This window comes from Pocillopora damicornis, chromosome 10 (genome assembly GCF_964200805.1).
Source record: "Pocillopora damicornis chromosome 10, jaPocDami1.2, whole genome shotgun sequence".
Taxonomy (NCBI): Eukaryota; Metazoa; Cnidaria; class Anthozoa; order Scleractinia; family Pocilloporidae; genus Pocillopora; species Pocillopora damicornis.
The window spans coordinates 5,231,868-5,245,455 of NC_142679.1; the positions used below are offsets into that span (position 1 = coordinate 5,231,868).

Consider the following 13,588-nt stretch of genomic DNA (forward strand, 5'->3'; position numbering starts at 1 on the left):
CCACAATAAAGATTAGATAAAACCTTCATGTTGTGTCTATGTGGATGCAATCGGTTTTTATCTAATTTTATCTAGCTTTAATTAAGTTCTATCGTTATCCAGTTTCAAATTCTAGACTGCTATTATTTAGTTTTGAATTCTAGACTACTATTATTTAGTTTTAGATTCTAGACTACTGAACCCAAAGGTAATTATTTGCAAGATAAAAGCACCACAAAACCCAGAAAACTGTTAAGTTAATTAATTCCATGGCAATTGAAAAAAGAGAATGCTATAATTAGTGCACGAACTGGTTCAGTCAGTGAACGAATGTCGTGAAATGTTATCAATGTCTTCCTCAGAAAACCTTGCACACTTACTTTCCCCCCTTAAACCGTCTAATCTTTCTTCAATAGAAATAGAAGAGAATCCTTACTGAGTGTTTCAAGTTTTGAAGCTGATCGAGCTTTTAATAATAAATGTTATTCGCCAATCTCCTGCCAAGTTTCTAAAACCCTAACACATAAACAAACTGTGGATGAGAAATATTTTCACTCCTAAATTATTCATTTTCAAGTCGACGCACTAGCGACTAATTGAGGTCAAAGCTTCCTTATCACGACTTTATCTTGATCGTGAACTAATGCAAAAGGCGAGTGGAAGTAACTTGAAAACAATGCAGCGACTCACTTTACTCTTCCATTCTCAGTTTCTCTTGTGCTGGAAGTTTACAACTCCCTCAGCTCAAAGTCTATCAGGAACGTCAAACCCTGGGCGGTTGTCTTGTTTAAGAAGATATGAACATCCTGAAAAAGGTAAAGCTTGACTTAAACACTTAATTTGCGCACTGCAAATAATAGTAAAAATAGATCTTGGACAACACAAAGATAGAAAACTTGACGTAGAACCAATGTGAACCGAGAAGATTTGTTGAGACTATTTAACTGAATAGTGGGGTTGAAGGTAATGTAATCGTGGTGCGCTGACTTTAATCCATCAGTTACAACACAAGCAAATTTTCGTATTTTAGCGAAAAACACTTTAATACCTAGTCGCGAGTCGAAGCAAAGCATTCAGTTATCTTTCTCTTAACGTGAGCTCGTTTCAAGCTGTAAAATTCAGCTTTTCGTGTCGTGCATTCCTCCCTGACATCGCTTTGCTTGTAGTTGTGATGGAATAAAGTTAATGGTAATGATGGAATTTTATTCACCTTCAAATGGAACTACTTCAAGATAACGTGTTGCAGACACGATCAAACTAGAGTAAACCATGGCCAAAAAGGACGATGAGGATGAAAAGGAAGACCGGTGATCAAATTCACTGTGATAGAGCATAAAATCGTCTGATGAGTGGGAATCTTAATTATAGGGGTTTCCAGAATTAAGAACCAACAACTTTGAAGGCTTGTGTATTTTCTTGTTGCGTATCGAAGAGTTGCGAACAGCCTAAGATAGAACTGGCCGGAAATTTACGAAACTGAGACTGAGTAATTTTCGAAACATGAGAAAAATAATTCCATGTAAAGATATGTTAATATCTAAGCAATACTTTTCACTTCCTGTCGGTTTTCAGACGCAAAAACTCACACGGGATGTTACTGAGAACACAAGGAAAAGTTGTAAATCACGACCCGAGGGTGCATGATTACCAACGTTCCAAGTGCTCTGACGCCTAAAAAAACGATAGAAAGTGCGCCTTCTCGCTTTTAAAAATGGAGCCCTGAGTTTACTTGTACAATGAACGATAGGCTTTCGATCAATCAAAGTGTTCCCAATATCTTCTAAATTTTTGCGATTTTCATCAAGTCGTTAATGTTCTCTTGATTTCTCTCTTTTTGTTTTATGTAAGATATATCTTGAAGAAAACTCTCATATATGACGATATGTTTGCATCTGTTCTAGGCTACACTCTGGTTAATCACGTGATTGCTACGCACACTGTCACGTGCCCGATAGACTGTACGTGGGAATGCCTACGGGATGCACGCTGTCGATCGTTTAATTATGCAAACTCAGGGAAAACATGTGAATTAAGTGACCAATCAAAAGCGACAGCCCCAAATGACTTTGTTTTAAGAAAAGGCATCACTTACTACGAGCCAACGACACAGATGGTGAGTCATAGAAATTTACAGATCAGTTAGAAACTTAATCATCAGTGCTAAACCTACCAAGCGCAGGAACCTTTGAGGTCTTCGGTTTTTCAAATTCCATCTTCTGAGCAAGGTGGTGTCAAAATCATATCGAGAGGTCAAATAAATGCCTTTATCTCAGAGAACAGTGTGGCTGCCTAAAACTGAACATTTGTAAGACCTTCATTTCTAGCCCGAAACACAGTAAGTTGAAATGTGGTGGAACTCAGTGGGCGGGAGTACAATTCAGGCAGCAATCGGGCGAATGATTTGAAATTACGAGCAGGAATGAAAACTTTAATTTAAACATGCGCACACGAATCGATTCATATAGCAAAAGTTCAGGTCGGAAGTCTAAACGTTGTTAGAAATATCGAATGCTTAATGCACTTCAGATATTTTTTCCATTTTGACTGGCTAACTTTTGCTAATTGCTTATAATTGGACAGGTGAAATCAAACAATTTGGACATGGAACAGCCAATCAAGCCGCAAATAAGAGCTGTTTTACTGATAAAAGAACCACTCATTCTTGAGAATTTTGTTATTGACACAATTGATGTCATAAAATGCTTATTTTCTAGAAGGAAATCCTGGGTAAATATAATTTGCTCAAATAGAGACAAAATCGTTGCTCGATATACAAAACTTTGAAAATATCAAACTTCTATACTCATTTTGAGAGAGAAACGTTAGCTCTAAGAACGAAAATATATTTCAACCTAATAAGGTATTGTCATGGTAAGTTTCGCCTAATAAAAGGATGAAAGTACGTACCATTCTTCCCAATTTTCACCCAGGGAGGAAATAGACCTGTTTGCACCTCGGCTTTATGTCAAAATGGTGGAACATGTGCTGACGCGTGTTGGAATCCCCGGATGTTCACGTGTGAATGTCGACAGGATTATAAAGGAGTGTATTGCGAAGAGCACAGCGGAGGTGGGTAACTCGTGACTAAATAGAAGAGAAGAACGCTTAAATTTGCGATAATTTTCTTTCAGCAACAAGTCTCATATTATGTTTCCTTTGTTCCACGTACAGTGAGAAGCTGTCAGCAGCTGAAAACCCTAGGAGCGAATCAGAATGGCATTTATAAAATCAACCCAGATGGTCAAGGGGTCATAAACGTGTACTGTGACCAAACCACAGATGGAGGTGGGTGGACTGTGATTCAGAGACGTTCCCGTCCATACAAGCAAAGCTTTAGACGAACGTGGGTAGAGTATCGAGTGGGCTTTGGCGACGTGTCCAAAGAATTCTGGCTTGGAAACGACAACTTGCACCGAATCGCCTCTTCAGACAGCATTCTTCGAATAGATCTGCACCGAACCAACGGCACAAAGGGATATGCCAAATATGGTGGGTTTCGGGTAGCTGACGAAACAGAAAAGTATCGATGCGATATGACTTCGTACGAAGGAAACATCGGAAATGGGTTTTATGGTAATACAGATCCTAAATTGAATATCCGAGGGATGAAATTCGGCACACCAGACCAAGATAATGACAACTTCCTTGGAAAGTGTTTTCCTAATGGTGCATGGTGGGCAAACCAATGTGGCGAGGTTAATCTCAATTCAAGGGATGGTCCAAACTGGCGTCCTTGGGATACTCACCCTAACCTAAATCTCTCTGAGATGAAAGTAAGGCATAACTGAACAAAACTGCTATAGTCACCATACGTCACCTTCAGGGATGCAAGGAACTCGACGAAGAGATCTGGGCACTAACTAATGCAGCCTTCATAGAATTTGCAATGACAACTCAAGTTGTCATGTAACGCCCGGTGCTGCGTAGCGCTACAACCAAAAACAGCTGTAAAGGTGACTGAAATCCATTGATATATTATTAGCATAATAGCATAGCATACATTGACACATAATTTAGTCCAGCACTAGGTTTTAAATACCGACATGAAATCGCTTTCTTCAACTTGAAGTGAAATGTGAAACCTTTCCTTCTATTGGTGATGTTTCATTAGCACCCCACGAACAGATGTCTCATATTATAAACAGACCATCATGTCTAATCCTGTTTCAAGACACCAAGAGACCAAAACAAAGTGAAGCGATCAAAAGCAAACCTTGAAGTAACAGGCCAACCACATGTTTCAAAAACTGTTATTTACAAATGATCTGGTTTTATAGCCGTGTTAGTGAAAAAGGCTTTTACTTTCTTGAAATAAAAATAATAAAAAAGTGTTGGTAAAATAAAGCCTTCGCAACTTCTCTGAACTTCTAAGCATGTCTTTATATCATAGTAATTTAATAGCCCACGAATATGTAACAAGTGCGACGCCAATTGTTGCCATCGATGCTGGAAGTATGTACATACAAAAAGCACATTTTCTGAAGGACTGTTAAAACTATCCGTAAAAGAGGCCAGTATGTTTCTTTACAGACTTAGTTACCACAGTCGTTAGAGAAAGGCAAAATAAAAGTAATGCTTTCTGAATTTTTTTGAGGGGCGTCGAAATATTTTGGCTGCTAAATCCTCCGCGAATCTGATCTCCTCCCTTCAACGTATTGTCGAGCAAAAAATAATTAGACAAAAAAAGAAAGTATTGCAAGTTAGATGTTCACGAATGGAAGAACTGAAAGATTTCACTCAACTCAAACGAAGTTCGGGGGAGCTTTCTATGACTTGAAAAAAAAAAAAAAAAAAAAAAAAAAAAGGAAGGGGAGAGAGCCTCCTCTCCAGGGTTCTATCTGTTTTCCCTCAAGATTCATGCTGGAGAGGACTGGGAAACAGGTTGACATCGCGATTTCACATTCAGCCTAAGGATCTGATCGATCGAGTTTAAAATCCCAACACCCACACCATCCTATGATGATCCCCCATTGTTGAAGATAACACATCAAAAGGGTTGATCAATAGTTCGTTCTGCCAGTCATTATACGACGACAAAAAAAACAAAAAACAAAAAAAAAAGGCAACACATTCTTAAAATCTCCCATTTCTAAAAGCAAACAAAATCTACAAATCACTAACTATCAATACTGTAAAAAAATCGATTAATTCATATCCTTGACTTAATAAAACAAATTTCACGCATCTGAGATCGCGATTCTTTCCTTCAAAAGTAAAAAGATGTAAATACGTCTGGCTTCAGCGGCGTATAACCACAGCGAAGAAGACATATATTAAATTTCGATTCACAAATACTACAAGTTCAGTACTGTACAGATTGTCTATCACTGATTGCCGTTGTATTCTTGAGGTATAAATCTAACTTGAAGACCCCACACTAAGTTTCTTATACGTAAGTACTATTAGTGCCGATAAAGAGCTGTACAAGACAGTTTCTCTTATTGCCAAAGTGATTTATTTGAGAGTAATAGTGCAGGCCTCACTGCACTCACCCTGTCGTCCATTAACATCAGTAGCGCGTACCAAGAAGTGGCACTTATTGCCGGGTGATAACTGAGGCAGAATGCAAGCGGAATAGGAAGCGTCAACGCCTTGACGACTCCAATCTTCTTCCACTGGTGAGGGTTCTCCGTTGTTCCGCCGTCCTGAAGGGCAAACAGTTGATAGTTCATTATATATTTCTTCTATAGCTTTAACCCTATAACTCCCAAGATCTGATTATTAATTTCCTCCTCTACCTGCTTAACATTTCCTTGTAAATTAGTTGCAAGAATTTGGTGCTAGATCAAGATAACAACTTCTACCTTCTCATTACCTGTTTGCTGGATAGTGCATGGATATTGTAAGGAGAAGTTACATATGAATCACTTCTGGGAGTTTGAGGGTTAAGATCTGCTATCAGATTTCACACTAACCATGAAGCTACCTCAACCCAGCTTTGCACAACATGGCCCAGGGCTAAAGACAAGGACAGCCTAAGTTAAAGTAAAACTTAATTTCCCCTTAAGTCTTAGTGTCCTTTCTATCCTTTCTGGGTGAAAGTTTTTTCTTAGTTTCCTCCTCAGCTTTTCCTCTGCTCCTTCTTTAACCTTCATGACAGATCTTGGAGTTAAGACAGAACTTGCACATTGGACTTACAGGTGGACATGTCTGTTGACCAAATCCAACCAACAATACATTCAGTTCATCCCACTTCTCTCTGAGAAAACAGAAAAAGAGTTCAATAATTTAGTCTCTGAAGCCCTCTAATTATTTAACTGTTGGTTATGGGTGAACAGCATATGATAGTCAAGGTTTGCTATGCATCTAGAGATTCTTGAACCTAGGTCTGAAAGTCCTTAAAGTTTTCCTTTTTGCATTCTGCTCCTTGAAAGTCAGGAAGGACCAAAAGCTTGTTTATTTCAGAATATTTGTAAAAGTTGTTTGGAACTTGCACAATAGCTGGGTCTCTAAAATGTGGCAGTAAGTGAAAAGGCTTTGGCAAGGAAGGAGCAAAACACATGGTGAAGAGAATTTGTGTAACTTGGTATCATTCAAAATCACTTTTCACCAGCTTTCTACAGCAATTCTAGTTTCCTCTGGCAGTTTAGTACGTTTTTTGACCCATCCTGGTCTGTTAGAAATTCTAACCCACAATTCCTCCAATTGCTCTGATGAAGGGCTAACGCTCGAAATGTCAGCTTTTTTAGCCTTTACGCCAGTCAATTTTGCTTGTTGATGTTGTAAGAATGTTCTCTTTTGTTAACCCATAAGCCTTTAACTTTTCCATTGCAGCAAAAGTAACTTGGTCTTTTGTTTGACTTGACAGCATGAGGGAGATAAGTACTTGATATCAGACTGACAACAAAAGTGAGGAGAGATGAACCATTGATACTGGACTGTCTTAACCCTCTTTCCCCTAAGAGTGACTGGCTTCTAATTTCTCCTGACAGTTTCACCCTTGCATCAAATACTTAAAATCATGAAAATAAAGGAAATGATGTCCAATTCTAGAAGCTCCTGATTATCAAATAAATTCTCCTCATAAATTTCAGATAGTATGCAGCATAGTCAATTAGTTTTCATTGTTTGTGATAGGACAATGGTAGAATTATACTAATATTTGTAAGCACTCTCTTTCTTCTGAACAAACTCTTCAGTTGAGTCTGATGACATGGCAAGCTTAATCAGCAGACTTTGTTTTCTGATTAGAAGGGAAATTTCAATCTTATATGCAAGATTTCTGACTGGCTACTCTTTAACCCTTTACACCCTAACATCAGTATGCATATTCTTCACACTGTTCTTTATACATTTCCCAAGGTGCTGACAGGGAGAATTTGTTTGCCAATAAAAAGGTTTCTTTCCTGATGACCATTTCCTTAATTCTCATGACCTTAATGAGTGATTCAGGAGTGATATTGTAGGGAGAAATTAGATGTTACTCATCCTTTGGGTTTTAAGGGTTAAATGGGAAATTTAAGAATGGTTGCCAGGATGAGGGTGTATCCTTACAACTTTTATTCCAGTAGCTCATACATGAAGATCTCTATTGTTGCAAGTAAGAAAAAAAGGAACCAAAATCATCACAAAAAACTTGACAAATAAACATCAGTAAGGCAAGATCTCTGAAAAAAGACTGGTCCAGTTGTCCAGGTTCTTATGAGGAGACCTCAACCTCATCCCAGGCTGCAGAGTATGACAGATCTTGACACAATGCAGCAATTTTTGCATGCAATTGACTTTTAAAAGGGAACTTGTGCATGCACTGCTATACTCTGCAAACTGATCCTCACCCACCTTAACCCTTAAGAGTGACTAACATCTAATTTCTCATTACTCTATAACCCTTGAACCCTTGGGAAAAAAGGAAATGATCACCAAGCAAAGAAGCTCCTGGTACACAAATTCTCCTTGTCATTACCTTAGGATATGTGAGGAGAACTGTATGAAGGATATGCATACTATCATGTTGGGGTGTAAAGGGTTAAACATATAGCTGTTGAACTATTTTTCATAATTTATCTTATAACTCAAATGAAAAGTGGGATGCAATCAATTGCTGGGGGTAAATGAATGTGTTGACATTGACCAAGCAAAAAGTGGTATAATTTCTACACAGCCCCATTCTACATCATGCATTCAGTTCTTAGATAGAGAAAACAATGACAAAAACAATACATTGCCATTAGGAAAACAGATTTGTTTTACAACAGTATGGGGCTGTGCAGAAATTTTACCCAAAACGTTTCTACCTCTCATAAATCAGCTTAGTTGTCTCTGAGGATCTTCCCTTACCCCACCCCACTGGATTGCCAATTTCATCTCCTCTCACCTCTGGTGACTGGCTCTCATCAGCTGTCTTCTCGCATCCTTGTGAATCAACTGGGGCATCGCGTGTTTTTCTTATTTCACGAATATTAGCCAGCTACTCTCTCCAGTTAAGAGGCTGCCAAGTTGAACCTTGTGTTTGTGCCGTGGACGTGTCTTTTTTACGCTTTTTGGCTGCAACATCTTCAGTTTTCTTGTCGTCCCTAAATGAGTCTTCATGTCGCTTCTCGTATTCGATTTTGATGTGTCTTCTTGGTTCCTTTTGGTTCGTTGACAAAGCTGCGATTGCTTCTCTAGCCGCCGAGCGCGTTTGTCTTCCTTTTGAGGTGAAATACGGGGAAGCACTCATCCTGAAAATCCGTGAAAACAAACTGATCATATGTTTGAATCGTCAGTCTCCCCTGCATCTGCCTTTACGAGTACTATTGTGAACAGTCCTCCCCGTTCTCGCCATGGAACGCTAATTTTGGCGGGAAAGTGATGTCACTCGACCAGCTGATTACGTAATTAGTCACCACATAAAAGCCGGAGATTTGCCGAAAAATAAAACTATTTCCCTATTAGCACATCCTCTCCATTGAATTTTCTACACACTGAACCCAAAAGAGCAAAGAATAGGCGTCAACAAGAGAATAGAACTTTAAAATCTCTTGTTTGGCATCAAATACCATCTGATGAAATTTTACTGAAAATTTTGAGCTTAAGAAGTGTTCATGATTGAAATTTACACGAACTTCAGTAGCAAACACGAGAATAATGAAACATCAAAATTTTACCATATTAAAACAACAAACTAAATCAATGGTTTTAACAGAAAACCCATGTCACTTGCCTTTAGATGGGGCGGTTTCAGATGAAATGAATGAGATTGGAAGGGAGTCCTCCTTAGATCGTGATTTAATGATAATTGACAAGAAGATTGCGCTGTTTTAAACCTTAGTTTCTACATGTTCGTCCGATTCAGTTAAATAGTGACTGAAAAAAGTAAGTTAAAAAAAGGCTAACTACACGAGATATAAATTTTTCCATCAATCTTCTATGGCGCTTTGATTTGTCTTTTCTCTTCCTCAGTGTTAACTCCAAAGGTCTTTTTCCGTCTCGCTGTAAATAATTTATTATGGAGTTCAAAAGTCAAAATAGGTGTTGTTTTCTTCCGTTTTAGGATGAGGCATTTGCACATATGTCTCACCCGGTATATGCTAAATAATTTATGTAGAGAGCTGTCTCACCTTATTTCTTCAAACTTTAATATAGAAGCACAATTTTTATTTATTTGTAAGTTTTTCCTTCTGAAAGTTTTATTTATGCTAAGATTGCGTTTGAAGCGATGTTTAGTCGATCGGTAGGATGTTAATGTTATTCCTGAAGGAACAGGACGAATCATCAAGCTCATAATTTGGAGTTTGCGTGCAGTTTGGAAGCAATCAGTATTTATTTCACAAGGATTCAAATTTAGGTTTAGCGTCCTTTAGCGCCTTTGCGTATTTATGTATAAAGAGAATATACCCCTTACAGACTACACAATTCGTACGTTGCGGGTCAGTATTATTCCGATATTTATCCGATCGTAATAACATTATTCCTGAACCCAAACAGGAAGAAGCACCAAGCTCAGGATGTAAACTTTTTATTGCTGAGAGGTTACGTAGCAGGTGAATAAAAGAGATTGTCTAATAAACTAACTTTTAACCTCAGTATGCTTAATATAGCTGGGAACTGGACGTGCAATAACGAACAGTTTCCCAAGGACCTTCATGTTTTGGTCCCCCGTCTGCTTGCTTTGATGTTTATTTAAAGTAGTGCCTTCGCGCATTTATAGATAAAGGTTAAAAATAAATACCCAAAACAGTCTCTACAATTCTTACATTGCGGGTCAGTACCTTTTCGCATCGGGACTTCAAATTTATATGTATATCTCGCCTGGTAAATACTTAATAATTAATGTAGAGGAGAGCTGACTCACGTTATTTCTTTAAATTTTAATAAAAGCAGAATTTTATTTATATGTAGTTTTTCTTTTGAAAATTTGTACGCTAGGCTTTCGTTTTGAACGATGTTTACCTGATCGCTTAAGTGTTATTCCTGAGAGTAGACAAAGTAAGGTCAGGACTTAAACTCTTCAGAGATTGATAAGAGGTTACTTTTAGTTTACCAAAAAGTTAGGTAAATTAACTTTCAACCTCAGTATGCTTAATAGAGCTGGCAACAAGACGTGCAATAACGAAGTTTCCCAAGGACCTTCATGTTTTAGCCCCCTGTTGGCTTGCTTTGATGTTAATTTAAAGTAGACTTGAATTCACCTTACGTGCGTTCTTTAGCGCCTTCGCACATTTATGTCTAAAGATTAAAATAAATACCCTTTACAGTCTCTACAATTCTTACATTGCGGGTCAGTACTTTTTCGCATCAGGACTTCAAATTTATTCGTATATCTCGCCTGGTAAGTACTTAATAATTCATGTAGATGAGAGCTGTCTCACGCGATTTCTTTAAATTTTAATAAAAGCGGAATTTTATTTATATGAAGTTTTTCTTTGGAAAATTTGTACGCTGAGCTTTCGTTTTGAACGATGTTTACCTGATTGCTAAAGTGTTATTCCTGAAAGTAGACAAAGTAAGGTCAGGACTTAAACTCTTCAGAGATTGATAAGAGGTTACATAACGTGCATATGACATCAATATGCTTTACCCATTAACTCCCCTAAGTGACTAACATGTAACTTCTCCCTGTAACATTCACGCGTTATCCAGCCAACATGTAATGACAATACTCAAACTCATCGAGTAGAAGTTTTAACTAGTCTTGATTTTACACCAAATTCTCGTGACTTATTTACAAGGAAATGTGTAGCAGCTAGAGGGGAGAATTAACAATCAGATCTTGGGAGTTCAAGGGTCGTTAATACAGCTGCAAACTAAACCCACAATAAAGATCAGACAGGGCAAACCCTTCATGTTTTGTCTCTCTTTTTCAATATGGGTGAAAGGTTTTAACTAATTTTGTCTGGTTTTAAATTCTATCTTTACCTAGTTTTAAATTCTAGACATTCTACTATTATCTGGTTTTAAATTCTAGACTACTGAACCCAAGGGTAATTATTTGCAGGATAAAAGCTCCACAAAACCCGGAAAACTGTTAAGTTAATTAATTCCATGGCAATTGAAAAGAAAAGAATGCCATAATTAGCGCACGAACAAGTTCAGTCAGTGAATCAATGTCGTGAAATGTTATCAATGTCTTCCTCAGAAAACCATGCTCACTTATTTTCCCCCCTTTAACCGTTTAATCTTTCTTCAATAGAAATAGAAGGGAATCCTCAATAAGTGTGTCAAATTTTGAAGTTGATCGAGCTTTTAATAATTAATGTTATTCGCCAGTCTCCTGCTAAGTTTCTAGAACCTAATACATAAACAAACTGTGGATAAGAATTATTTTCACCCGTAAATTATTCATTTTCAAGTCGACGCACTAGCGACTAATTGAGGTCAAAACTTCCTTATCACGAATCTTATCTTGATGGTGAACTAATGCAAAAGCCGAGTGGAAGTAACTTGAAAACAATGCAGCGACTCACTTTACTCTTCCATTCTCAGTTTCTCCTGTGCTGGAAGTTTGCAACTCCCTCAGCTCAAAGTCTAACAGGAACGTCAAACCCTGGTCGGTTGTCTTGTTTAAGAAGATCTGAACATCCTGTAAAAGGTGAAGCTTGACTCAAACACATAATATGCGCACCGTAAATAATGGCAAAAATAAATCTTAGACTACACAAAGAATAAAAAACTTGACGCAGAACCAATGCGAACCGAGAAGATTTGTTGAGACTATTTAAATAGTAGAGTTGAAGGTAATGTAATCGTGATGCGCTGACTTTAATTCATCAGTTACAACACAAGCAAATTCAGTTTCGTATTTTAGCGAAAAACACCTAAATACCGAGTCGCGAGTCGAAGCTCTTCAACTAGCAAAGCATTCAGTTATTTTTCTCTTAACGTGAGTTAGTTTCAAGCTGTCAAAATCGGCTTTTCGTGTCGTGCATTCCTCTCTGGTATCGCTACGCTTGTAGCTGTAATGGAATAAAGTTAACTTCGCTCGAAAATCTCAGAGATGACCTCTTTTCACTTGTATGATCACTTTTAGTAATGATGGAATTTTATTCACCTTCGAACGGAACTACTTAAAGTTAACGTGTTCCAGACACGATCAAACTAGAGTAAACGATGGTCAACAAGGACGATGAGGATGAAAAGGAAGACCGGTGACCAAATTCGCTGTGATCGGAGCATAAAATCGTCTGATGAGTGGGAATCTTAATTATAGGGGTTTCCAGAATTAAGAACTAACAACTTTGAAGCCTTGTGTATTTGCTTGTTGTGTATCGAAGAGTTGCGAACAGCTTAAGATAGAACTGGCCGGAAATTTACGAACGATAGGCTTTCGATAAATCAAAGCGTTCCTAATATCTTATAAATTTTTACGACTTGCATCAAGTCGTTGATGTCCTCTTGATTTCTCTCTTTTTGTTTATGTAAGATATATTGAAGAAAACTCTCATATATGACGATATGTTTGCATCTGTTCCAGGCTACACTCTGGTTAATCACGTAATTGCTACGCCCACTGTCACGTGCCCGATAGACTGTACGTGGGAATGCCTACGGGATGCACGCTGTCGATCGTTTAATTATGCAAGCTCAGGGAAAACATGTGAATTAAGTGACCAATCAAAAGCGACAGCCCCAAATGACTTTGTTTTAAGAAAAGGCGTCACTTACTACGAGCCAACGACACAGATGGTGAGTCATAGAAATTTACAGATCAGTTAGAAACTTAATCATCACTGCTCAATCTACCATGCGCAGGAACCTTTGAGGTCTTCGGTTTTTCAAATTCCATCTTCTGAACAAGGTGGTGTCAAAATCATATCGAGAGGTCAAATAAATTCCTTTATCTCAGAGAACGGTATAGCTGCCTAAAACTGAACATGTACACAGAGCAGCTTTTCTAAGACCTTCATTTCTAGCCCGAAAACACAGTAAGTTGAAATGTAGTAGGGCAGGAGTACAATTCAGGCAGCAATCGGGCGAATGATCTGAAATTACGAGCAGGAATAAAAACTTTAAATTACACATGCGCAGTTGATTCATATAGCAAAAGTTCAGGTCGTAAGTCTAAATATTGTTACAAAACATCCAATGCTCAATGCACTTCAGAAATTTTTTCCATTTTGACTGGCTAACATTTGCTAACATTTTTATAATTGAACAGTTGACATCAAACAATTCGGACATGAAACAGCCA

The 13,588-nt window shown here is 37.9% G+C and overlaps 1 protein-coding gene across 1 annotated transcript; it reads left to right on the plus strand.

The window, feature by feature from the left end:
- Positions 1-622: 622 nt before the first annotated feature.
- Positions 623-6,155, plus strand: LOC149038592 (fibrinogen-like protein A). Its single transcript, XM_089184861.1, has 4 exons — positions 623-794; positions 1,881-2,092; positions 2,910-3,042; positions 3,151-6,155. The coding sequence occupies exons 1-4, from the start codon at positions 623-625 to the stop codon at positions 3,765-3,767; spliced, it is 1,134 nt and encodes a 377-aa protein (XP_089040987.1). The 3' UTR covers positions 3,768-6,155.
- The last annotated feature ends 7,433 nt before the right edge of the window (positions 6,156-13,588 follow it).